The sequence below is a fragment of the Rhamphochromis longiceps genome, linkage group LG17 (genome assembly GCF_057381845.1).
Source record: "Rhamphochromis longiceps isolate RC_006_pf linkage group LG17, R_longiceps_female_GT1.1, whole genome shotgun sequence".
Taxonomy (NCBI): Eukaryota; Metazoa; Chordata; class Actinopteri; order Cichliformes; family Cichlidae; genus Rhamphochromis; species Rhamphochromis longiceps.
In genome coordinates, this window is record NC_140573.1 from 8,922,099 (window position 1) to 8,948,775 (window position 26,677).

The 26,677-nt window shown below is 40.1% G+C and overlaps 1 protein-coding gene across 3 annotated transcripts; it reads right to left on the reverse strand.

Moving 5' to 3' along the window:
* Positions 1 to 493: 493 nt before the first annotated feature.
* On the reverse strand, positions 494 to 26,597 carry dnai3 (dynein axonemal intermediate chain 3). Of its 3 annotated transcripts, none has more exons than XM_085387051.1 (23): positions 26,506 to 26,597; positions 25,028 to 25,089; positions 24,351 to 24,389; positions 21,724 to 21,908; positions 21,257 to 21,361; positions 20,708 to 20,842; positions 20,418 to 20,614; positions 18,419 to 18,535; positions 17,927 to 18,123; positions 17,197 to 17,315; positions 16,613 to 16,702; positions 16,273 to 16,371; positions 14,915 to 15,034; positions 14,008 to 14,081; positions 12,240 to 12,390; positions 11,782 to 11,878; positions 8,786 to 8,901; positions 8,283 to 8,343; positions 7,866 to 7,996; positions 7,217 to 7,424; positions 7,038 to 7,129; positions 6,761 to 6,877; positions 494 to 5,121 (listed from the first exon to the last, which is right to left on the reverse strand). In XM_085387051.1, exons 2-23 carry the CDS (start codon positions 25,080 to 25,082, stop codon positions 5,011 to 5,013), a joined length of 2,616 nt encoding a protein of 871 aa, XP_085243177.1. In that variant the 5' UTR covers positions 25,083 to 25,089; positions 26,506 to 26,597; the 3' UTR covers positions 494 to 5,010. The 3 variants fall into 3 exon arrangements, with proteins under 3 accessions (XP_085243177.1, XP_085243178.1, XP_085243176.1); XM_085387052.1 differs by having other exon boundaries at positions 11,794 to 11,878; positions 12,240 to 12,393; XM_085387050.1 differs by having other exon boundaries at positions 12,240 to 12,393.
* Positions 26,598 to 26,677: the final 80 nt, after the last annotated feature.

A 26,677-nucleotide genomic window follows, 5' to 3' on the forward strand; every position in this document is an offset into this window, starting at 1 on the left:
ATGTGGCTTTCTCTCTCAACCGTCCTTTTCTCCAGCTCTCCCTCTTTTAATATCTTTTAACCCTTCTCGTTGTCCTGCATGATCCTCCTCTGCAGCTGGGGTCCGACTCGTATGACCGTGTGTGAAATCTGCAGGATGCCTCCCATGTTGGGAGATTTGTGGATGCAGGCCCTCACATGTCCCTCCCAACACCCCAATCTACCCAACACCCTCCGGAGCAAAAACAGATAGGAGGCCAAACAGAACAATGCCAAAGCAATGGCTTAATTCGCCTGGTCAGATTTACAGCCCCTCCTGCACAGCACCTGCGCTCATTGTATCCCAGGACTTGGCTTAAGAACTTTGATGAACTGGTAATAAAAACTGGACTACGGGCAATCCGCTCTGTATAGATCCCCCCCCCCCCAATACTCCCCCCTTTAGTTAAAGATCGCTTTTTATGTTTGGGAAATCTCTTGTTTGGGACTTAGATGAAGAAGTCAAGTGAGGAAAAGCTGACATCATGAATGCCCTTCATGCCACTTGGTTTATGGCCATGCTGCTGACTATTGTAGCGAATGCTCTAGAGGACAAACGCTGAGCAGTAGAGCTTACCCTGCAAACATCTCTATGTACGTCTGCAGAACCTCAAATGCCGCAAATGTTTACATAGCACATAAGCCTACTCAATTGCACAACATTCTTTGCATCAGCCATTACAATAATAACTAGCCAGCAAGTGTAAAGGCAATCTCCGAGCGAGTGCTGGTTTGCAGAAGGCACATTCCTCTGCTGCTTGCTGGGCTGGCAGAAAAGTGAGAGGCTCTGCAGAGGAAAGGGGGGACTGCGAAAGAGAATTCCCAGAGAGGTTTGAGGAGGACGCGACTTGAGAGCAGAGCCCCCTTTTGTCATGGGACCTTGTTGGTGCCTCAGGGGCCATATGGACGCCTGTCGCTGTGCACCCTCACATCAGCCCATTCTTCACCGTCCTCCACCCCCTTCGCTCCGTGACAGGACCGTCCATGTGAATGAGTCATGGCCAGGGTGAAGTCGACCCCGGTTCACTTCTGCTAAGGAGAATCGTGTCTGTTTTTCATCTTTCTCTCCTCTTTAACAGTCTCCTTCCCCCTCTCCCCCCTGAATTCAACCATTCGTGCTTGTGTTGTTCATTGATTCTCTCAACCCTCGCACTCTCTCTTTCCTTTTGAGGCATCTCGAACACAGTGTGAAAACTTGGCAATAGACAGCTGCCCCTATAGCCCCCTCCTTCTCCGTCCCTCCGGCCTTTTTTCTGGCAGAACACCGGCTGTCAATTTGGGACTATAGGTTTGCGGCGCTGCCCTGACCTGTGGTGGACCCAGCGCTCTGAGGCGTCCTTATTTTATCCCCATGAAGGAGTGAAACTAATGGAGTCCAGAAAGCTGAGAGGTACTCCTTGCAAGATACTGCAAAGGAAACGACATTCTCATAAATGTTGTGAACAATGGGGGAGGATTCGACGTTTAATTTAGCTTTTCTTGTGATTTCCATAGCCCTTGACCATTTTGGAATCAAACACAACTGGCATAAGTTTCATAACCTAATACAAATTCATTGTAAAATTATTTTAACTGCTTATTTCCAATGCTTTTAACTAGGATTTGCCTTCCATCGTGTGTCTTTTTTTAACATTAAATTTCTTATACGAGATTCCTCAAGCTTTATCACTTTTAGTAAAAGACTATGTAAAAAACTGAGTTAGCATCTGGTTAAAAGTAAAGTAAAGTCAATGCCATCTTCTTCATCACTGCGTTCTGTCTTAATGACGAGCAGGGGGCGAGTCCTCTTGTTGCAGTATATTGCGCAGATATTTATGGGGAAAATCCCTTTACTGAGTCTTTGAACTCAGTAAACGCTTTGTTGATCAGTTTTTGGCCTTAGTTGCTATCTTTAAATGACTGAGTTGTGTTATGCTAAATATAACTTTATTCTTTAAGTCATGGTCCACATGTGTTTATTGCACACGGAGAAAAATCTGAATATCAGACTTTTTTTCCAGCATTTCAGAAACACCATGTATCCATATACATGGCACAGAGCACAGAGAACACAGTTTGTTTGTCGTTAGTGAAGTCGAATGGGCGGCCCTGTTTGTATGACAGATATTCAAGTATTCCACAGTCCCATTTGACTTTTGAACAGTTTGGTATACAGAGGAGTTCATGGTTGACTTAAAGACTGCAAACAAGTGTAAATCATAACACATCCATCACCGTGCTTGGTTGGTATGACGTGTTCATGCTGATATACTGTGTTTGGTTTTCTCCAGACATGGTGCTGTGCATTATGGCTAGAACTCTCCATTTTGGTCTCATCTGTCCAAAGGACATTGTTCCAGAAGTTTTGTACTTGCTGATAATCAGTTAATTAAGTGCCGTGTTATTAGCAGCACCTGGCTGACTTACCCTCTTAGATCCTATGGAAGCAGTAAGTGTGGACTTAATTTCTCACAAGTGTGCAGAATCCCAAGAAAACTTTCTTTTTTACATGACAGTATATCCAACTTTCCCTCACTCACTTTGATCTAGAATCTCACGTTGTTACATGGTGAAGCAATTTTTAACGATTGCTGCAACAAAGACTAAAGTCGGTTGGGTTACAGATTACACTCATCAGTAATGACTACAATCCGAGTTCTGACACAATTCTAAGATGAAGTGAATTTAAAAAACAAACAAACTTTAAGATATTATAATGCATCACTGTGGCTCATCCATCCATCCATCCATCCATCCATTCGCTTCCACTTATCCTTTTCAGGGTCGCGGGGGGCGCTGGAGCCTATCCCAGCTGTCATAGGGCGAGAGGCAGGGTACACCCTGGACAGGTCGCCAGTCTGTCGCAGGGCCAACACACAGGGACAGACAACCATTTGCACTCACATTCATTCACACCTAGTGAATGGGGCGATCGTGGCTCAAGAGTTGGGAGTTCGCCTTGTAATCGGAAGGTTGCCGGTTCGAGCCCCGGCTTGGACAGTCTCGGTCGTTGTGTCCTTGGGCAAGACACTTCACCCGTTGCCTACTGGTGGTGGTCAGAGGGCCCGGTGGCGCCAGTGTCCGGCAGCCTCGCCTCTGTCAGTGCGCCCCAGGGTGGCTGTGGCTACATTGTAGCTTGCCATCACCAGTGTGTGAATGTGTGTGTGAATGGGTGGATGACAGGTTGTGTAAAGCGCTTTGGGGTCCTTAGGGACTAGAAAAGCGCTATACAAATACAGGCCATTTACCATTTACCATTTAGTGACAATTTGGATTATCCAATTAACCTATCCCCACAAGCTGCATGTCTTTGGACGGTGGGAGGAAGCCGGAGTACCCAGAGGGAACCCGCACAAACACGGGGAGAACATGCAAACTCCACACAGAAAGACCCCGGCCTGATGTTGGAATTGAACTCAGGACCTTCTTGCTGTGCGGCAACAGTGCTAACCACCGTGCCTCATTTCAGTATTATGTTTTTGAGTCATGGCTGAATGAAGCTGTGAGGACTACAGTCTAAAGGATTTACAGTCTACAGTCTTGGATTTATTAAAGATATATTTAATTAGATTTAATCTATTTGATCTATTCCCCATATGGAAATGTTCCAAAGTTACTTATGAAAGGGAAACCAGCTGTTTCCATTTTGCAAACTTATACTGTAATGTTTGGTTTCCATGTGTGCTACATTTCAGTAGCCTACTTTCTAAAATAATACACAGTTAGTAAAATCTTCTAATTCTGGTAAAAGTGTGTTACTTAAAATATTGAACACATTCCAATTTTTAGCTGTAGAGGTGCTGTACAGTAACACACCACACTCGTGGTTCTGGTTACAACGTTTTAAGGCCATAGGTGCAGTTTCCTGCGCTCTCAAAACAGCCTTGGAAGTTCTTGGACAGCCGTTAACTAGCACATAACTACATGGCCTTTTGTGCACAAAAAAAACAAACTGACAAATGATTAGAATCTTTTCACTGGAAACAATGGATTCATTCAGCGGGACCATTAGGGAGACTGCTTTAGGCATAATGCTAACATCTGGCCACTGTTTAGATCAAGACGTTATTGCTGCATTAGCTGATTACTTGTGCAATGAGGGCAAGCTATACACACATGATTAGCATACCATGATCTTATTACATTGTTAGCCATCCAATCCACTTGTCGGTAGACTAGTGTTATCATTTAATTGGAGTTATGACTCTCACCATCTGGCCAGATTATTTGGAAAATATGCTCTCCGCATATTCTTTAGGTAAATATTTATTGTTCCAGCTAGTTTCAGCTTACTGCTGTTTGGTGCTGTGCAGGCTGTGTACATGTATTCATAGATCAGCAAGAGTGCATCCTTTCATTTGACTCCTTTTATGCTGCCCTACTAAAATGTAGTCGGCCTTATAGCCACCAGTTCCAACTGGTTCACAGCCGTGTGAATTACTGACTTAGTAAAGACCCAGAGACACAATATTAAGCCATAATGATCACTTACAAGCAGGATTACTGACAAACAGCTTTTGCGATAGTGACCACAGTCATTGGGTTTTTATTCAAAATTGTCCACAAAACACCAGATTCTAAATTCATTTCTTACGGCACTTACTGAAATTAAACAGCCATATAATGACTTTCTGTCAAGGTCAGATCACTTTTGTATCCTTAGGGAGTGGTGGTAAGGAGGGCACTAATGGATGGCATTACCCAGTAACTCGATCTTAGATGAATGGATGAAAAATAATCTGTTGACCCTGAAGCCTGAACCCAAGGACAATGTGAATGTATACTGTAAAATCGATGTAAGTTACAAGAAATACTGCAAAAATAGGCACAAACATACGAACACTGGCAATGTGTTGAACAGTTTGAACAGGTTTCCATATTGTAAAATGTTTTCTTATTTACATTAAACTTATACAAATTAATAAATATATGTAAGGAAAAAAGCTTTTAATTTATGTGCATGTGTGTATGAAGGGGTGTGATATTAGGTATCCTAGGCTTTTGGAGCATGTGGCTACAGGCCCGTATGCTCGAGGATGCTTTCCTCCAGTTTCAGGTAATCACTGTACTCCTTCAAGTCCGCCTCCTCGCTGTCTACCTGGAATGTGACTGGCTTGTCAGGCTCCTGCAGACAAAGCCAGAGAAACAAGCTTCATCATAAACAATAATTACGAAACAATAGAGCACCTAATCCAAGATCTCAGCGTTTCCCATCGTAGAGGCAGAAAATTACATTGCCTCTGAATTTTACTGAACTGAAATTTTATTGAACGATGCAAATATTAAATAAGATGACACTTTTCTAGTAAAATCTGGACTGTGCCCTGCATCTGTGTATTGCATGCAGGGCACAGTCCTTTAAAGAAAAAAAAAGGAAAATTAGGATACTGTGTGGAAAATTCCTGATACTTTCCTCCCACAACAGTAAACCTGACAGTATTGTTCATATCATATTTAAGCTGTGCCTTGTCCTTATCATCCATCTAAATTCAAATTGCCGTAGATGTTTTAAAGCCAACAGCAGAAAGAAGCTGGAGGTGAACATGAAAATTCATTCCTGTTTAGAGGAATTAAGAGAAAGTATCCACTCCAAGTGACATTACTAAAGCAAAACAAAACTTTTTTGGTAGCTGCCATGCAGCCTAAGATAGAACCAGTTAGCCACTTAAGTTTGCTTCTATACTTAGCAGGCAGACTGTCAGGCACTGCCTGTCAATAACTACCCTATCCCCAGTGCTTGGGATCAAATAACGATGTGAATGAATTAAACATAAGCGGATAGAAAATGAGAGAGAGACACAAAAAGAGATACACGAGTGCCTTCTTCATCTTTTCCAATGTCAACTTTATACGTCCACATATTTAGCTGGGTCAGTACTAAAACTTTTGTAAGTCTGCTGAAGATTCTGATCACCAATGCAGGGAAGCTTTGTGGGAAGTCACGGTTTAACTCAAGGACACTTTCACTGTAGACAAATGGCAAAGGACACAGGGAAAGAAAAGCTTTAGTGTTCTCCTATCCTTTCTCGTCCTTCATTTTCATTTCAAATCTAACCATTCGTTGTGCGTCACTATGGTCTGAACTGTCAGATCTAGGAAATTACAAACACTGGACACAGGACAGGACATCTTTCCTCCCTCTCAGCTGCTGTTGAGCCACCTTCCAGTCACACTGATGGAAACTGGCACCTTGAGACTTCTGGGAATTCAGTTTAGAATTAAAACCTACTGCTCACCACTTGTGAGCTGAGGGAGCTGAGTGTAAAAGCGAAGCTCTCAATTTACCAGTCGATCTACGTCCCTACCCTCACCTATGGCCACGAGCTGTGGGTAGTGACCGAAAGAACGAGATCGCGGATACAAGCGGCAGAAATGAGCTTCCTCCGAAGGGTGGCTGGCCTCTCCCTTAGAGATAGGGTGAGAAGTTCGGCCATCCGGGAGGGGCTCAGAGTAGAGCAGCTGCTGCTCCACATCGAAAGGAGCCAGCTGAGGTGGTTCGGGCATCTGACAAGGATGCCCCCTGGGCGCCTCCTGGGCGAGGTGTTCCAGGCAAGTCCCACCGGGAGGAGGCCCCGGGGCAGACCCAGGACACGCTGGAGAGATTATATCTCTCGGCTTGCCTGGGAACGCCTTGGTATTGCCCCGGATAAGCTGGAGGAGGTGGCTGGGGAGAGGGAGGTCTGGGCCTCTTTGCTTAGGCTGCTGCCCCCGCGACCCGGCCCCGGACAAAGCGGATGAAAATGGATGGATGGATGGATGCTCACCACTTGTTTCTTGGACTCGCCTTCCTCCTTTCTCGGTTTCGCCCACAGTTCTTCCCACTCCAAATAATCCTTCAGCCTGTCATTCTCTTGGTCAAAGAAGATCTGCATGTTTAAATCCTGCATACAAACAAAGCAAAACAAGACAAAGATACTAGTTAGCAGTCAATAATACTGTAGCAGCCATTAAATACCTTTAAGAAAAATAACACATTTTTACTGCAGTTTCTTAACATTACACAAGGGTCCAAGCAAAACAGACAGCTCACAGTCTTCTTACCTCATTCTTAACCGGGGAGCGGAGGGCCTTTGGCACATTGAAAACACGTAGCACTCCAAGGTTGTCAGCAACAGCCAGGTAGTGTTGTTTGGCTGTAAGTACAAAACAGTCCATTAAATGAGTTTTAAGGTTCAAAAATCGTATCTGTCCTGAGCACCTAATATAAGCCAAGAACTCACAGGCGGTGATACAGGGTTTGATGCAGGTAATTCTGGTACTGGCGACGTGTTCATGGACGTGTGTAGGTTCGCTGGTGTTTAGGAGCAGGTTCCACACCTCAATACTGCCATCATTTCTCCCAATGAAGAAAACCGCAGATCGGGAGAGGGACCAGCATGCCGCACTGTACTCTTGCTCAGAGCTTGGTCCCACGAAGATTGGGCCACCCTGGATGTTGTGGTTTACAAGAAGTATTTAAAAAATTTTGTGCGTTCTGAAGCATTTTAATTATTGAATTATGTGCTCCAATTTTGTCGATTGAACTTGTGGTATTTTACTTGTGTGTTACTTAGGACGAATTAGTCTGTGCATGGTTCCCATTTGGACGTGCTTCAAAAACCAAAATTGACAGTTTTATCCAAAAACCAAACAAACAAAAAAACGTGATTGCTAATGCTGAGGCTCCACAAACCATACATGGCTGCTACATCCATTTTTTATGTACAGTCTATGTCTGTGACCAACTGAATAAGTGTGAATAATTTTGCTTAGTTTTGCAGTTTAAATGATCAAAACAGCAACCAAGAAATTACGTAATTTGAATTGTCTCAATTCTATGTGATGTATGCATACGTCATGTGAGGTAATCAATGTTTTCTGTTGCAGTACCATCACACCCTCTTTCCAGATGGCAAAGTTCCAGCCTCCTGTTGTCAAAAGAATGTCTTTGAAAAAGGGTGATCGCTGCATTGTGTTCACAAACCAGGCATGAGTTCTAAAACAGAGCAGGGGCTTGGCACCTGGGAGTGAAGTGAGACAGATGGAGAATATGCACAGTTTTATTTGACAGTAATTTCCTTCCAGGGTAATCATAATGCAAAGGAGCAATTAACCCTGTAAAACATTATGGTCATTACATTTGCCCAGGTTACCAAACTAAATAGTGGATTTAATGTGAAAGTAGCAATCAAAGTCATTTCAATAAATTGGGTGTAATTGTTTTATGAATCAACGTACTGCTGTCAGTCTGACAGCTGAGCACTGGTGAGCCATAAAAAACAGAGCGCGGCAAGCCCGACTACTCACTGAACTTTCGTCCAAACTCATCTTCCTCCAGTTTCCAGTCAGTGTAGACAATCTCTCCTTCCTGTAAAAAATGAACATAAAACTGTTTATAAATGTATGTATGCGTCTTCCTTATTTCAGTTAAGTTGTAAAGTATAGTACACTCCTTAAGTGGCATGACAAAAACATGTGCAAAAACCTAATAAAAAAAATCATTCATTATTGGTTATGCCAACTTGAGATGAACTTCAATGTAACAAAAAGAAGTCCAGCTTGCTCACAAGCTGAGTAAAGTCAAGAGTTAAGTTAAAAGTTAAGCAGTCAAGAACTTAACTGTATTTTTTACTTGCTCTATGTTGATATCATTTGAAGACATTTTCAAGTTTCAAGTTTTATTGTCATGTACAGATAAACAATGTAGCCACATTTAACCATAATGAAATGTTTTGGCTCGTGCTCCTCTGCCTTACATGAGCATATAGAGAGTGTACAGTTTATTTAGAAGAAAATAACAGAATTTTTACCTCTGTTCCAACATAAAACTTGGTATTGACATCGTTCAGGGTCTTGAGCGTCTTGGCTGAAGGTATTCTGAGTTGACTGTATTCTGGGAGGACCTCTGCGCCATCATTTTCATTATCTTGTTATGTAAGACAAAACAGGAAGAGACGGTAAAGTAAGAACAGGTTAAAAGTTCAACTCATTGTTTTTTATTTATTTATTTAACATTTCAGTGACCTGAGAGAGGGAGCCTGGTGCTGACGTGGGACTAAAATGTTCACAATACTCAGCGCCTTGTTACTAGACAAGTACAAATATTTCAATAAACTCAAATAGGGGAAGAAGAATAGGTGACAACTAGCAGATTTTAGGAAAAAGAACATCTGCTTTATTCAAATGAAGGAAATAACAGCCTGCAGTGGTGCTGTAATTTGACCGTGAACAAGACGACAGAAGTACTAAAGCAAGTGAGGTGGGGAGGGGGTACAGCCGAAGTGAAAGGGCTGGTAAGAGTGGATTTGAAGGGAGAGAGAAAGAAAAGCACAAGAGGTAGAGGTAGGAAGGAAGCCTGTGGAGAAAACAGGGACAGGAGGTAAAAGGTGGAGGGGCTGAAATAGGTTAAGCTGGTAGAAGCCTTTTCCATCACAAAAGCCTGACTGTCTGCCAGAGATCATGTGGGTCTATCTGTTCACAGCCCCTTACCTGTGGACCGCTCTCGATCAACTCTCACTCTTAAAGGTTAGATCAGATTACCAAACCACATGTCTTCTAAATCTATTTTCTCCCAGTTAAGATGTGTGTAAAGATATGAGAAAGATGATACAGGAACAGCTACAGACAGTGTTTGACTTTGCTTAATCCCCATGAGCGCCTGCTCACAATTTATTTCAGTGTGAAAAATCATGTTAACAAGTATATTGTAGCTTTTTAAATGTTCAGAAAAATGTCAAAAGGCACAGAAGCAGACAGCAAAGACCACCCTCAATCAATGTGAGTCAGATATCTTAGGTAACGCTGCAGTATTAATCACACAGGAATTCATTAAAATCGTAATAACAGACTCCCTGAGGGCTGATGAAAAAAGAAGCAGATTTATTGCTTGAGTTAGTAAGCATATTAATTCTATAACAACCAGCCACCAAGGCTGTGTTTATGGAAGCCAGACAAAGACATGTCTCTTCTTGACCAGCCAGGACACACATGATCATCTTCTGGCCCTCAAGGAGTCTGAGCAGCATATTGCAAAGAGCTGACAGTCAGCAAAGCCAATGGTCTGCAACTATGGCGGCCTTGTTTTGGAAGTATCGCTTAATAAAGTGCCATGAAACCTGAGGAGAGACAAGACAGAGAGAGAAATAGAGTAGCTCAGGGCCAAATGAGCCCTGCCCCACTGATCACTGTGCTCAGCCATCCAAAAGAGAACTCAAGAATCCAAAACTCCCTCAAAGAGGTCAGGAGACATGTCTGTGATGCTCACTGTTTGCCCTCCTCACTTACTTCAGTTTTTAACACATTCTGTGCCATTCAGATATTATAAGAATTGTTCAGGCACATAAAAGAATAATTGCTCTTTACCTTTGATATTTTGAAGACACAGTGAGTGTATCTTTCTATAGTTTGCGCTTGAGCTTTGCTTCAATACTTTCCTCATCAAAACTGTTATATGGACAACAATGAAAATGAGACTATCAGCTACAATGGGGAAATCATTTCTCTAATTGTTATGGTAGTTTAATTTTAATGGAGGGCACACTGAATATAAACCAAAAATCCAGAAAACACTTTATATAGAAGTTATAAATTGATTTTGAAAGAAGAATTTGATCCATGACCAAAGAGCCGTCCATGACCCATCTTTAGTGTTCTGACTGAGGAGAGGATGTTTGTGTCCAAGATTTTACGTTACGTTACATTGGTCCCTCAGTGCAATGAGTTTGCCCTGAACCATTAGCAGAAAAACAGTCCTAAAGCATGTTTACATCTCCGTGCTTGACTGTGGGGATGATGCTCTTAGTGCCATATGCAGCATTTCTCTTCCTTCAAACACAAACACAATAACTTGACCACAGTACTTTCTCCCATTTACATCCTCATTGGCAAATTTGACATGGGCCTGTAAATGTGCCTTCTTGAGCAGGGGACTTTGCGAGACCCGGAAGATTTCTGTCCATTGTCCAAACCGTTACCAATGGTGCTCTTGGTGTCTGTGGTCCCAACTGTAGCCAACTCCAGCCTCAACAGGTCTGCAGTCCTGCCCCTGACATCCATGGAGAGCTATTTGGTCTTACTTATGGTGGTGGAGAGGTTGGAATGGGACAAACAGATTCAGGAGTATCTGTAACTGACTGATTGACTGTATGAATCATACTTGTTATTAATCTCTGGCTCTCTTCCACAGGATGTCTTTTATCCTGTCTTCCCTCTCTCACCCCAACCGCTCAAGGCAGATGGCCCCGCCCCTCCCTGAGCCTGGTTCTGCTGGAGGTTTCTTCTTGTAAAAAGGGAGTTTTTCCTTCCCACTGTTGCCAAAGTGCTTGCTAATAGGGGTTCATATGACTGATGGGTTTTTCTATGTATTATTGTAGGGTCTACCTTACAATATAAAGCACCTTGTTGTTGTGATTTGGCGCTGCATAAATAAAATTGAATTAATCTGTCTGCCGCATGCAGACATGCAAATCAATTTATAATGTTTATGTATTTTTTTCTAGATTTTTGGTTGATTTTCTGTTTCTCTCCATTAAATTGAAGCTTCCATGAATATTAGAGACTGTTCTTTTTTTTCCAATAAGCAACAAATTCAGCAGGGGATCAAACAACATCTCTTATGGACAATCGGTTTGATTTGAAAGAGCATGTGAGTGAGTCAGCTTCCTAAAACGTTTGGCATCAAACAAAAAAACCACAAAGTATTTTGTGTAATTAAGTAATGTGACTGATTGCAGGAAAACAGAGAACGAGTATAGCAGACTGAAACAGACAAAGCCTTGCAGCCTCGAGGGTAAAAGCTCTTGCTCACCTGTGTTCCTACCTGTATTACTATTACAGGTGTAATGTTCTAGGCTGAACTTCAAAGGAGCATACTCTCCACTTGTATCAATCTTTGGCAGGGAAACCTGACACATGGCATAAAAGAAGATGGCTTTTATCACTTGAAGAAAAAAAGAAAACCTTATCTAAAACAAAATCACAGAGCATGCTCAAGAATCTACACACTGAAATCATTACCTAAACCCCAGTTAAATAAATCCAATGCACACGTAAATACAAATTAAATAGTTATTCAATTTAAGCCATTTTCCTTATTTTCTTGTAACAAATCTTTGTCTGCAGAATAATTACTGATGTGTAAAAATAACACTAAACATCGAATCATTCTTTTTCTTATGGTTGATTTTCTTATGGTTGGAAGTTGAAGAAAAAAGCTCTTTCTACACAAATCACAAGCTCTGTAATGCATCCCAGACATGAAAGTACCCTGAAGAGTGGTTTCCATGTCCGGTCCAGGTGTTTGAAAGTTGTGGGGATGCTATAGGGTGTCATCATGGTCTTCTGATCCACATCTTGCTTCCTGTCGGCCAGAAACTGGTTCTGTAGTTTTGGCACTCGCAGATCCCAAAACATGACACTGCTTTAGACAGAGACACAATAAGATAATGTGGAATTAAGAACCACCTGAAAATTAACAAAATTCTCTATCATCAAATGTTCATATTCAAACATGATTGTTGCATATATAAATGTGGTTATTGCCAAAAACAACAGGAGCAGTGTTTTGAAATCTTTCTGTCATTTGCAACTCCTTTAGCGCCAGTCTAATGACGCAGAGTGTGAAACACAGTCTGTATTCACATTGATACTTCATATCTAAACTGAATAACAGGACATGCAAAATGAAGTAACACATAAAAACACTAGTGAGAATTAGACTGCATAGCTATTTCCTGAGAAATATAATGATTGCCAGATACACTCATTTACGTGGTTTACAAAAGGCAATATTTTAACCAACTGCACAGCTCTTCAATATATTATTGGCTCAGTATGTTCAACCAGAGGAGAATGACTACAGATTACACCATAGAATTAAGATGAAACCGGAAAAATAATCCAGCGTGTTTGAGTGCCATAATATATATTCACCAATAGAAAGCTTTACAACTTTACAGTATTAAAAAGCATCTTTACAGTCTACTCTACAAGAAAAAAAAAACTCTATATAAATACCTTTCATCTTTATGAAGAATTTATAGGTGATTTTTTCACACATATACATTTTATGTTTTAAACTTAGCTAGTAGCTGTTATGTCTTGTTAATCCAAGTCACTGATCTGAACAAAATTGTAGTGTTTCATTATTTAATTGATATGTGACTTGGCACTAATAGCCAGACAATTTGTCTGCCAACTACAGACAGTAAAACCAAAACCATACTCGAAGCTAGGTATGTAGCTTGCTAACTTTCTAGCATTAGCCTGAAGTTAGAATTCCATCTTCTCTAAGAGATCTGGTACTGCTTGAATTTTTCTGTATCTTGCAACTGTGTTTCTACTCTTTTTACAATTCAGCAATAAATACTTCTACTTCTTATATTCTTTGTATTTGCTTTCTTTTGTGTTTAATTTCCAGCGTTAGTTATAAGTCAGTTTGATTTGGAATTACACAAATATATACACCAAGGAACTTAAATTATGATGTATTTATTTAGCTCATGTTACGGCATAAGTAGTATAGTATTCCTATTTGGGTTGTTTTGCTTATTATCTAAATTTGTCGAGGTTTTGCTGTAATTTCATAATAATATTTTATGTATCCTTTTTTCTATGCACATGTAGAGGTGTGGCAAAGTCAAGTCAGTTATGATGAGGGAAAATGACTAAAACCCATTTTCTAAACGCTGTTCACTTCCAAAGGTTTTCTTTCTTTTCTTTTTTCCCCCCTGTATTTGACCTTCATTAGAATGTCAACAATCCAGAGAGACTCAAAACAAGGGCAGCGAGAGAGAAAGGGGACGTGATAAAGCAAACAGTGGATCTAGTGAGTGTATAATGTATCCATCAGGTAACCAGAGGCCTTTGTTTGCCTACTTTGCAAATAACTGTATGTATTAAAAAACACACACATGTTATCAGCCACTAAAATCACACTTAGAATCAACATCCAAAGTACATACTGACAAGCAGTGAAAAGTAAGAAGAAAAAGTATCAGGAGTTATTTTTTTCATTAAACTGTAGAGAACTTACCAGTCAGGGGAGCAGGTGACAACTTGAACAGACATGTTAGAAATGTTTTGAACTGGAACGCCTGTCCTGGTCACCTAAACAGAGGGAGTTACAAAATCAATAAATGTCTGCATCAGGCTTGGTCTTGGTTCATGAAGCTGTATGGGTGGTTGGATTTTCCCCTGGGGGCACTTTGATGATTGCCTTATTTTACTTATCAAGATAACTGAAAGTGATCGATGTGATTTACTGCAAGTAACTACATAGAGGTAAGTGATAGGCACAAGTGGGAAACCAAATCTGGACATATATGGCTAGTAATTTTCTGTGCACACTTAATATTGGATTTCTTTGTAAAAGACAAAATACCATAGTCTTACTGCAGAAAATATATCTTTAGATAAATATAAGTTTAGATTTGATTTCTTTTGACGTTGTGATTGTGGGGTTTGTTTTCCTCTGAACATATATTCTACATTGCTCCTTTTCTGTGCTCGCACCCTCATTTGTAACATTTGCTCTGCTTGCTATCTACTTCCCACTAATGCCCTACATCCTCTTAGTCCTGTTTATAGTGAATTGGCCATTAACCTGTCACCATTCCAAAACAAGACAGAGAAATCAGTATGCCAGTATGAGACCTGACCTTGAAGTGTGTGTTTTGTTACCATTTTGAGATTGGGGGTTTTAGTATGTTGAATTACGACACAGTGTTTGTATTAGATATAATTTAGGGAGGCTGAGATCTAAAGATTGCTTTTCTGAGACTATTGCTGTGTAGTCACACAAAAACACCTTTTATCCACACGCTAAACAGCAGTAACCTTGTGGAAGGGCTCAGAGTAGGCTCATGTGCGCCTGGTGGAAAAAGTAATTCCCAACAGTTGTTAATTCCCTCCAACCCCTTTGCCCTTCAGTCCCTCAGTACCTCAAATGTTTTCGGCAGCCACTGGACATCAGTAACTGGGGATTTGTGGCTGCTTTCTATGGAAGAAACTGCACAGTAGCTCATGACAGGAGTCTTGTTCTCTTTTTTGTTACCCAAGTCCTGTAGGGAAAGCAGACACGCGACAGTAATGTGCTGTATGGTGAGCTCTGACAATTCAGTCTACACACAAATTCAATCTAGACACAAAGACTGTACACAGCTGAATAACCACTGTAAAACGCACAAGCAGAATAATGAAATGCAAATGACGACTTCGATGTGTGCATGGAAAAACAAACAGCACACAGATAAATACACTCAAACACATTCTGGCACAATAGAGCCACTTAAAAAACATAAAATCGCTGCAATATGATTATTTAATTTGTTTAAAACACCTCCTCATAGTATTGCAAGCAAATTTTAAACATATATCTTAGTCGTTTTGTGGACCTGCAATTGGATTTATTATGTGCAATGGAGCGAATAAAAAAAAAGTAGATAGAGAAGATGTTAATTTAAAATGTAATTCTTCATTTATCTGACAACCCAGTGACAGGTGGTGGTGTAGCACAGCTTTCACATCACCTAACAGAGCGTTCTAGTAGATACAACTGCCACTGTTTACACTGCAAACAGCAGGAAGGGCAGTGATCTGATTTCACTGTGTGTTATCTTCTATGTGGGGGCAAGAAACAAGAGTTATGTAACAGCTGGCGTATGTGAGTGGGTGCTGTTGACTCTGGTGAATAACGGGCTAACAATGACAAAGAGAACAGAAGGAGGCACAGAGGGTGGGAGAGGGGAAGGCAAAGAGAAGGAAGCAGTAAGGAGAAGGATGGAGGCAGCTGCTCCACTGTAGTGGCAATAAAAACACCCAAGGTAAATCTGGGCCAGAGATGATAGGACACGAGTGTCTACTTAAATACAGCTGGAAGATATCAGTGCAGGTTAGGCTTTAAGCGGAAGCTTTAAGAAACTGTAAAACAAAACATTTTAAAACTATAAAAGCTACACTGAAATGAGCTAAAACAAAACAAAGTCAAAACTTACATATCATTTAATTTTTGCATGATTCAATGTGCATAAAGTTAAAAGATTAAAATTAGTAAAACAATTTTTAAAAAAGAGACTTTTTCATTTGATTCAAAATTCATTTCAAATTTATATGTTGGATTATGCAGAAAAAATATTATTGGGCAGAAAGGTCTATTGCTTTATTATGTGTTCAGGTTGTGTATCATGTTATTCAAAAGTAACTAATTACTTTTTTCAAGTAACTTGACTAACATTGTACAGAGCAGCATGTCTCACTGCATCAGCACTGTGACTATTTCAAAGAGAGTATGGGTACTTACAAATGTGTCAGTGTCAGAGTCGGAGTCTGAGGCTTTTTTACTGTTAGGCCGTGTTCCCTGTAAGTGCGGGATGTGAAAAGAAATGTCCCACAACACCACCTGAGACATCAGCAACATAAAATCGTTTAGTGGTGATGATCATTTGAGCCTGAGACTATAGATAATAATATACAAATATATACATTAGAAAAAAAACCCTCAAACATATCATATTAAATGCTGACAGAAGAGTGGCAACAGCATGCGATACCATGTTTATATTGAACTAAAATGGGGGCATGGGATGAGAAACTGATTGTTTTGATTTGTGAAGTTGAGACGCTGAGTGAAAAAGGAGCACCTTGCCATTCCTGCAGCCACCAACAATAACATTTGGATTCGAAGGGCAGAACTCGAAGGCAAAAATGTCATCTGGGCACTCCAAGAGCAACTATATATATATAAAAAAAATCAAAACACATAAAAATGAGCATACACATATTTCCAAGCAGAGGTTTCCATGTATAAGGAGCTTCCCAACGCAAAAATGTATTTATTCTAGTCTCTCATATGCCTACACTAGACATAAGGGGAAAAAGACAGTATGCAGTACATTTTTTAGCTTTATTCCCTTTTGTAGAAAATATTAATTATTTATGTTATTTATATGTCTTGTCAAAGTGCCACTGGTCCCAGAGGCTGAAACCAAATCATGACACATGCACCATTGAAGGCACACATGGAACTCATATTACTTTTGAGCGATTTAGCAGCTTGGTTATATTGATTGAGTGCTTGGCTCAAATCAATAGATCTTTTCAAATTTACAGCAGAAGAAAAATTACAGTAAAGGGCAAAGACTTAGAGCTAACTCTCAAACACATACATTTAAAAAAATGTTTTCTCGACTCCCGTTAATGGGTTTCTCTCCTCTACTTCTCATACCCGGGGGTTAGATTGATCGGGGAAGCCATAGAAGACAATGAAAGCAGGACTGTTGATGTACACAGTGGACTTATCCAGCTGCTCCTCCTGTTTCTTTATAAAAGTCACAGCTATCAGACCTGCCACATAGACAAAAAAACACCACACCCCACAATGTATCAGCTACATAGCAACAGGAAAACAGACCTGTGTTTACAAAGCCTTTTTTGAAAAATCTGTAGATCTACTCTAATTTCTACTTTACATAGAAGCCACAAATTGATAATGCATGTGCACTGATCACACTGATATTCTTTTTCTGGTTTTGTGGACGTCGATGTGTGTCTTAAGGTGACACGTTGATATTACAGATATTACAGAGCTTGTCAGTGAAGTTGAAATAACAGGAAAAGGGAGTTCAATTTCTTTTAGGCAGGCTATTGTATATTTGTACATATTTATATCATTGCCCACTAAGTGTATACTTTCTCGCCACAAGCTGCTGTTGCTGAAAAAACAAGAATTGGGCAAACTCCTGCCTGCCCAGGTCTGTGCAGGGGGTCAATAGTGACCTAATTTTTCCAACTAAAAAGTGAAAGAAAATGAATTATGATGATTTTAATGTGACCTGTCAGGGTTCTAACGATTATTTTCCAATGTTAATGAATGTCCAAAGTTTCTATGGTACACAAATCTTGACTTTATCATAAATGTACTCTATGCTATGTCTGTAGAAGTCTATGTACTTCACCATGGATTGTAGGGTGCCAGCTGACGCTGCTGATTTTCTTGCCCATGGCGCGCTTCTCGTCTGTGAAGGTCCATTGAAGCTTCAGACCTTCAGAAACCATCACTAACTGGTCAGAAGCTTCTGCTCCTATGCCCAAGGCCTTAAAGTCATCAGTGAACACATTCATTATGTGTGCCTGCTGAAGGGCATGCAAGACCCTGCAAAGTGAAAATGTACCTGTTGAAATTTGGACCGGTACTTTTTATGTATCATTGCTCACAGACAGCGGAGCAAACAGACAAACAAACAAACGCTGCTGGAAACATTTTTTCTCTCTCGCCTCGGCAGAGGAATAAAGTACACACAATTGTCTTAATACACCATCATCATATTTCCACTGAATATTCCTGCATTCATAATACTGGATGGGATTGAGTTATCTATGGCTGATATTTTGAGCATGGGTTGTTAAGAAGCAGATGGAAACGACGATACCATAAGAATTCATTTTACCTGGGGGTCACTGAGTTGACAAACTTCTTCAGTTTCTCAGACCTGAGGATGTTTTCTTTTTCTTTCTCTCTTAGCTCTCTTGGTTCATACTGGGTAAACACATTCCTCTGAACCGCCCTGTAAAATAGACAGAAGGCAACACATACAATAAAACATGGAACTTGCCTTACTTTTAAAACAATATGTTATGAAATGTGTTGCAGATTCACTGAAAGCATATATAATTTATATATACAGTGGGGCAAAAAAGTATTTAGTCAGCCACCGATTGTGCAAGTTCCCCCACCTAAAATGATGACAGAGGTCAGTAATTTGCACCAGAGGTACACTTCAACTGTGAGAGACAGAATGTGAAAAAAAAATCCATGAATTCACATGGTAGGATTTGTAAAGAATTTATACGTAAATCAGGGTGGAAAATAAGTATTTGGTCACCTCAAACAAGGAAAATCTCTGGCTCTCACAGACCTGTAACGTCTTCTGTAAGAAGCTTTTCTGTCCCCCACTCGTTACCTGTATGAATGGCACCTGTTTGAACTCATCATCTGTATAAAAGACACCCGTCCACAGCCTCAAACAGTCAGACTCCAAACTCCGCCATGGCCAAGACCAAAGAGCTTTCGAAGGACACCAGGAAAAGTATTGTAGACCTGCACCAGACTGGGAAGAGTGAATCTACAATAGGCAAGCAGCTTGGTGTGAAAAAATCAACTGTGGGAGCAATCATCAGAAAATGGAAGACATACAAGACCACTGATAATCTCCCTCGATCTGGGGCTCCACGCAAGATCTCATCCCGTGGGGTCAAAATGATCATGAGAACGGTGAGCAAAGATCCCAGAACCACACGGGGGGACCTGGTGAATGACCTGCAGAGAGCTGGGACCAAAGTAACAAAGGTCACCATCAGTAACACACTACAACGGCAGGGAATCAAATCCCGCAGTGCCAGACGTGTTCCGCTGCTGAAGCCAGTGCATGTCCAGGCCCGTCTGAAGTTTGCCAGAGAGCACATGGATGATACAGCAGAGGATTGGGAGAATGTCATGTGGTCAGATGAAACCAAAGTAGAACTTTTTGGTATAAACTCAACTCGTCGTGTTTGGAGGAAGAAGAATACTGAGTTGCATCCCAAGAACACCATACCTACTGTGAAGCATGGGGGTGGAAACATCATGCTATGGGGCTGTTTTTCTGCCAAGGGGACAGGACGACTGATCCGTGTTAAGGACAGAATGAATGGGGCCATGTATCGTGAGATTTTGAGCCAAAACCTCCTTCCATCAGTGAGAACTTTGAAGATGAAACGAGGCTGGGTCTTCCAACATGACAATGATCCAAAACACACCGCCCGGGCAACAAAGGAGTGGCTCCGTAAGAAGCATTTGAAAGTCCTGGAGTGGCCTAGCCAGTCTCCAGACCTCAACCCCATAGAAAATCTGTGGCGGGAGTTGAAAGTCCGTGTTGCTCGGCGACAGCCCCAAAACATCACTGCTCTCGAGAAGATCTGCATGGAGGAATGGGCCAAAATACCAGCTACTGTGTGTGCAAACCTGGTAAAGACCTATAGTAAACGTTTGACCTCTGTTATTGCCAACAAAGGTTATGTTACAAAGTATTGAGTTGTATTTTTGTTATTGACCAAATACTTATTTTCCACCCTGATTTACGAATAAATTCTTTACAAATCCTACCATGTGGGTTCATGGATTTTTTTTCACATTCTGTCTCTCACAGTTGAAGTGTACCTCTGGTGCAAATTACTGACCTCTGTCATCATTTTAAGTGGGGGAACTTGCACAATCGGTGGCTGACTAAATACTTTTTTGCCCCACTGTATATGTATGTAGAGAAAGCAGAAAATATTTCTGAAATTGATTTCATCTTACTTCCTTGATTTGAAACAGATGCAGTCTTATTATCAGGCTAGTCAAACCTGCACGTGCTTTCCCTCCCTACAGAAAAAATCCATTTTAAGTGTACTGATTTGCTGGCCTACCGCTCCGTCTGAGCAGTGCTGCTCTGCAGTTTGGGAACAGCCTGCATCCCGCAGTCCCTCTGCATCTGCTTGATGCTGAATCTGCTGTCTTGGTAGGAAGGACACGCCACGGAGCGACACTCAGCCTCTGTACTGTTGCGGTCAGAAAAACAGACAGGTAACCCCGGTCTGCGCTTTAAGTCAAACTTGTAGCACAGCTGATGATGACAGAAGAGACAGAACAGAATTCATGAGCAAAGCAATCAGATCAGATATAAACATTTAATGTTAATTTGAATATACTGCAGTGCCTTTTCTCTGGTCTCTTTGACAGACTCTTGATCTACTTCCAGCTCACTGCCGAGAGATATCCATGGCTTTGGTTCTGGGGTTTTACTGACATCATCCTCCAACACTATTATTTCAGGTTGTGGGGGCTGCAGAACCTAAATACAATTGTAAGAATATATAATATAAAGGCCAAAATAACAGTAAAAAAAAAAAACCACACACTAGCAATCTTTACATGTATTCATACTTACAGCAAAATGCTTATGCTAGGGAAAGATAATAAAGTAGTACTTAAAGTCTTAAATTTTACGGAAAAATAGCCTGGAAAGCGAAACACCCCGGATGATATATGACCTGTCACTATTACTAATAACTGGTGCCACAAAAGCACTAGAAACAATTAACGACCTTTAAATTAAATAATATAAAACTTCTGTTATGTTACTGCTTATCAGTATACATTTTTTAATTATTGGCCTGGTCTGTCTAATAACAAACATGTATTGAGGAAAGAAAAAACATATTAACAAAAGAGAACCTTGTTACTGTAACCAAAACTGTTAGCTTACATTATATATTCTAGCCTTGGCTTCTGGTGTGAGAACCAGGTAAAAACTCTGTCCATAGGTGAAATCTACATCAAAAACAAGCAATATTTCATCCTCTGGGTAGTCCTGTCAAAAGAAAGTGAAAATCACAGCATTAATTTTTTATGAGAGTGTTAGAATACATCACAGTACAAACTACTTCTCCAGTAATTTGGTTGAGAGTGAATGTGAAAATGCCCAAAACCCTACAAACATCACAAAAAACGAAATGGCTGAAAGGAAAACTGGTGTCTCATTTGTAGATGACTAAAGTTGCAAAGTTCTGTCATAAATGCATAAAAGAATTTAGATCAGACAGAGAAAAAAATGAAGTTAAACTGGTTGCTTTGTCTTTTCCCACAGCTCTTAACTTGGGTCTGTGCATCATCACAGTGTCTGGCTGCTGTTGTCTGAGTAAACTATGCAACAATGCATAACCAGCGCCTAACCAGCACAAACTGCTTCACAGGGTGGAAATCGGACACTGCGGCTCTTGTCTTAATATCCTGTATGATGTCGTCCTTTTCCAGCAGCTTGTAAGGGCTCTGCTCTGTGACATCCTCATCAATGCAGCATTCAAAGAGCTCCTGGGTGGCTGTTGTCAGGACGATGGGGTAGATGTCATCAGGGTGATCTTCAGGAGCGTTCAGAAACAATTGAGAGAAGAAAAATAGGGAAGTTATCTGATAAAACGAGCTTTTGGGCTTCATTCCCTAAAAGCAAAGCTGATGACTGATGACGGCTCAAATAAATACTAATACTAATACTACTACTACCACAAATAATAATAAAAATAGTGAGAATAATGATAATAAATAATTCAGAACCAATTACTTATGTTTTAGAATATTGAATGAGACTGTATCAGATAATCAAACAATAATGATTTTGATATCAAAACAATGTAAACACTCAGATAAGCAAACTCTGGTATAAATGTTGGGATTTTACTGGCTTGTGGATACGCACAACAGCTGCAAAGACCACTGACATGTATTTATTCAAATATGCTTGGAGTGGGCCTGGAGAATGTGTGCAGAATTGGTGCATTGCAGTGCATTGTCCATGGGGACAAGTCCTTGTGGTCACAGCAAACTATAAGGCACGCGTACATCCACGCAGAGCCTCGTGTTCACCTTCCAATGAAGAAATTTAACATCCCTCAGACCCAGCGAACGCCTCTCATCCTTCGCCTGCTTGACTCTACAAATATCAGTCCTTATGAGAAGTCTGTGCACAATGTTTAAATGTTTCTAGGCGTACGTTTGTATCAGAATGTGTAAAAACCAATAGGGCATCCCTCAAGACATAAAGTGCAGTTACACACATTTATTCAGGACTGTTATAATACGAAGCCAAAGTACTTTACCATCGCCACAACAAAGCTTTTCCTAATAAACAATCCATTCAGACTCTACTATATCTAAGCCAAGCACAGTCCAGGGCATAGTACAGTAAACAAAGCTTTGTATAATGATAGTTTTCATCCTGCTTGTGGTCTCTCGCTTCAAAGTCTTTCCACAAGGTTGCTAAGGGGACACTGGGAATGCTCAAGTACAGCTTAAGTAACCACTTCCCAGCTGGGTGTGTCAACCTTTTCCACTCACACCACTTAGGCCTCACGCCAAATCATTGTAGTGGAAACTCACACCCTTCATTTCACAGAGTCATGTGTCAACCAAGGCATTTGTATTCATGGGAAATATTTGCTTGGGAGACATAAAGAGTGTGATGCGCAGCGTTCCACAGCCCTCAAGAATGCAATTAAATTATATTTGTTGGCTGCTCCAAAAAGCTATTTTTAATTTGTTAAGCTTCTTTTCTCTTGCATAATTTACCCAGGCATTTTTAAAAGCATACCACAAGATATTTATACCAAACCTCAGAGCATTGAAATTTTAGCACAGTTTGTTTTCCAGTCTGCTCATATTAGTGAAGAATTTAAGCTTGAACAAAATACATTTATCAGCGTATCCTTAATGTCACACAATGTGCAGAAACCTGCATTTATATTTGAACTAGAAGGCCAATGTGTTGTTATTGTCACAAAGATTTTAAACTGGTTCCTAAAAAATTACCATTAGTTTTATGGCAAAGACAAGATTTTAGGCTGAGCCCAGGCTTGGCTTGGGCTCAACCTAATTAGGTCATGTTCAATTTTGTCACGTTCACAAATTGGACTTAAACTGCTGGAAGTATAAGATTAAAAGGAATAAATAAATGCAAAAAAACTGAGCAAATTTTGAAAGGAAAAATATTTTTTACTCACAATCACCTAATCTAAATTGAAACATTACTTATGCTGATGGCTACAAGCACTTGATCAAAAACAAGTTTTGGGGTTGGTATGTCTAAGAAAAAACCAAATCTAGGGACACAGAGCCAAGTAGAGAAGAGCTCCAGAGCAGCGGTCCCCGGGCCTCGAACCGGTACCGGTCCGTGAGTCGTTTGGTACCGGGCCACGCGAGTTGAGGCTCAGGTGTGAAATGTATGGTTTTCAGGGTTTTTATTGGTTTTCAGTGTTATTTTATTATCGTTTTGATCGTTAACTCGGTTTTCCTGGGTCTTTTCACGTGCGTTATGAATAAATCTTCCTTTTTTCGGTAATGGTTTTATTTTGTTGTATTTATCCGCGACACCTTAAAGGCCGGTCCGTGAAAATATTGTCGGGCATAAACCGGTCCGTGGCGCAAAAAAGGTTGGGGACCGCTGCATTAGAGGTTACACAGCAGTACACTTGAGAACATATCAGAACAATGCACATATGAAGGATATATAACTATTCACATTATAGGACTACTTCAAAATGCGACTGTTCTTTTGACTTGAGCATTGCTACTGGTAAACCTGAAACGGAATAATAAGGGTCTGATTAATATGCTGTGCTGAAAGTCAGCACATATGTAGGAGATAAGTAGGAGAGCCAAATGCTCAGGCTCTCTGAGTTCAAGAATAAAAATACAGTGGTGAAAAATGAACAAAGCCAGCTTTTTGCAAAAGTAAAAACACAATAAGGAGTTCGAATTTAATTTTCTCTCTTCAAAAGAAAAAAAATACAAATAATTTTTTTTCTTACCAGGCTTTTCCATAGGTGAAGGTGTCAGATTGTCCTTGACTGAATAGAAAGTAACTGTTAGTTGTTAGGGTAAATCAAAAACAAAAGTAAGCCTGTTTAGATTGTTTTGACAATGTAGACTTACACTGTCGGGGCTATAAGCTGGAGACAGGTGGAATGGGTAACACAGGATATTTTAAAAAGGAACAACTCTGAGAACAATAATCTTTAACAAGGACATGGCACCATCACCTCATCGTAAAATGATGTGCTGATAGTATTTAACTGTATGCAGGTTTTCAGCTGTGGCATGGTGAATGTAAACCAAACACTGAGAATGGGGAATCACAGCTGAGCAGAAACCATCTGCAAGCACCAATGTCACTGTGCTGTCTAACATTACACTCAAGACCAAATTAAAACAATGCAAATAGCTTTTTTTTTCTGAGATTTTTTTTCTCAGCTATTTGTGTTACAAAACTAATTAAAAGTAATTCAGTTACCATGAGTTAAGAATCCCTCAACATAAACTTAATGGCCAATTCAAAAGCATCAAGGATTATAGGATCACCCTGGCTCTGGGAAATCCGTTTACTATTTTATTTACATGTCATGAAAGAACATCTTTCATACAGAGACATATACAATAAAAGCAAACAAATGCATTTAAATTCAGAAATTAATACTCCAGGACTCACCTTTTCCTTTAACACCTGTTTTTCTTGATGGACTTTTTTGCCTCTTGGGTGCCATCTTTGCTCTTTGGGCAGATTTATAAAGGGAAGAGAGGAAGTTTACACATTTTTTTCAACCAAACACATTCTGTACACAATTTTCAATTTAATTTTCACCACTGTCACTGGCATTAGAACTCATCCGCTCAGGCGATCTTGATGTCATTATCAAAAGCTCTGGTGACATCTTGTGGCAGATAAGGGAACTGCACTGCTTACTTAAAAAAAAGCTGGTGAACTCTGAGAATAAATGCTTATATTAATTTAAACAACTTACCCAAATAATACATGTTAAAGTTATTATTATGACAATAATAAGTTGTTGTTTAGTTGTCTTAATCAGAATTATAATACAGATTACAACCAGTGATAGAGGAAGTTTTATTATACACTTGTGTTATTGTATTGTGTTATATTTTGTGCATATCAATAAAATTTATTTAATTGGGCAACATGAAGTTACAGCAATTAGCACTGTTGCCCCACAGCAAGCAGGTCTTGGGTGCAAATCCATGACCTTTCTATGTGTAGTCTGTTGTTCTCCTTTGTTCTCCAGCTTTCTCCCACACTCCAAGGACATGCATGTTAGGTTAACTAGTTCTCTCTGTTAGGCCTGTAATAGACTGGTGACCTGGATGGATGTAGTCTAATCATCAAAAGTAGTAACAACATAATTTGCCCACTGGAAATAATGTTTAGTGATGCGAATATGCTCTGCCAAGAGGACGTTTTTACTGCTTTGTGTAATATTAGGAAACTTTATATATCCTCTAACAGCATCTAATTTAACAAGCTCAAATATTTTTCAATGAAAATTTTGTTAAAAACAAACTATGGGTGTGCACTTACAATAATAATTTACTAACATTATTTCACTTAATATTTCCTTCTGGAACAAAAATACACAAAAAAGGGAACTGGAAAGTATTGGGCCCATAAAATGCACTAACTCACGAAGATAAAATATTATTACAGTTTTGTAGTTTCTAAAAAGTTTTTTGTTTCATTTTGACGTTTGTTTTCAATACAGATTACTTTCTGAGTTCGCTTGTATTATTTGACAATGGTCAATTTAGGTTTTTATGCGTTTCCTAGTTAATGATAGTCTCATTTATTTCCTGAAATATGGATGGTATTTTAGTCAGTTTAATTTTAGTCCACTGTAGTACCAGTATCATATCCACATAGCTATCACTCAGTATAATCCAGAATATGTAAGTCTCGATTTAATATCATAAAGTATAACTCGTAACGTCCTGTTTTCTTTAAGGCTTACTTAGGCATTACAAATTAGAAGACATTAGCTATTACAGGCTAGTTACGTTAAGTTAGTCGTGTAGCTAGTTAATAGCTAAAGTCATCAAAAGAACATTGGATACGCAGCTTATTTTATGCTCGAAGATGCAACTTTTCCCCTTTACAGAAGAATGAATCAATATTACCGTGATCTTACACCGCATAGGCTTGATACCTTCTTCTATCTTCTTGATATCTTCTTCGCACTCACTGTTTTTGCTCACCAGTGGGTTGGGAACCGCTGGGTTGCCAATGGTTACAAGAGAGAGGGCGGGAGAACATTGACTGGCATTCGCACGAGCTAATCACATTCCAGCT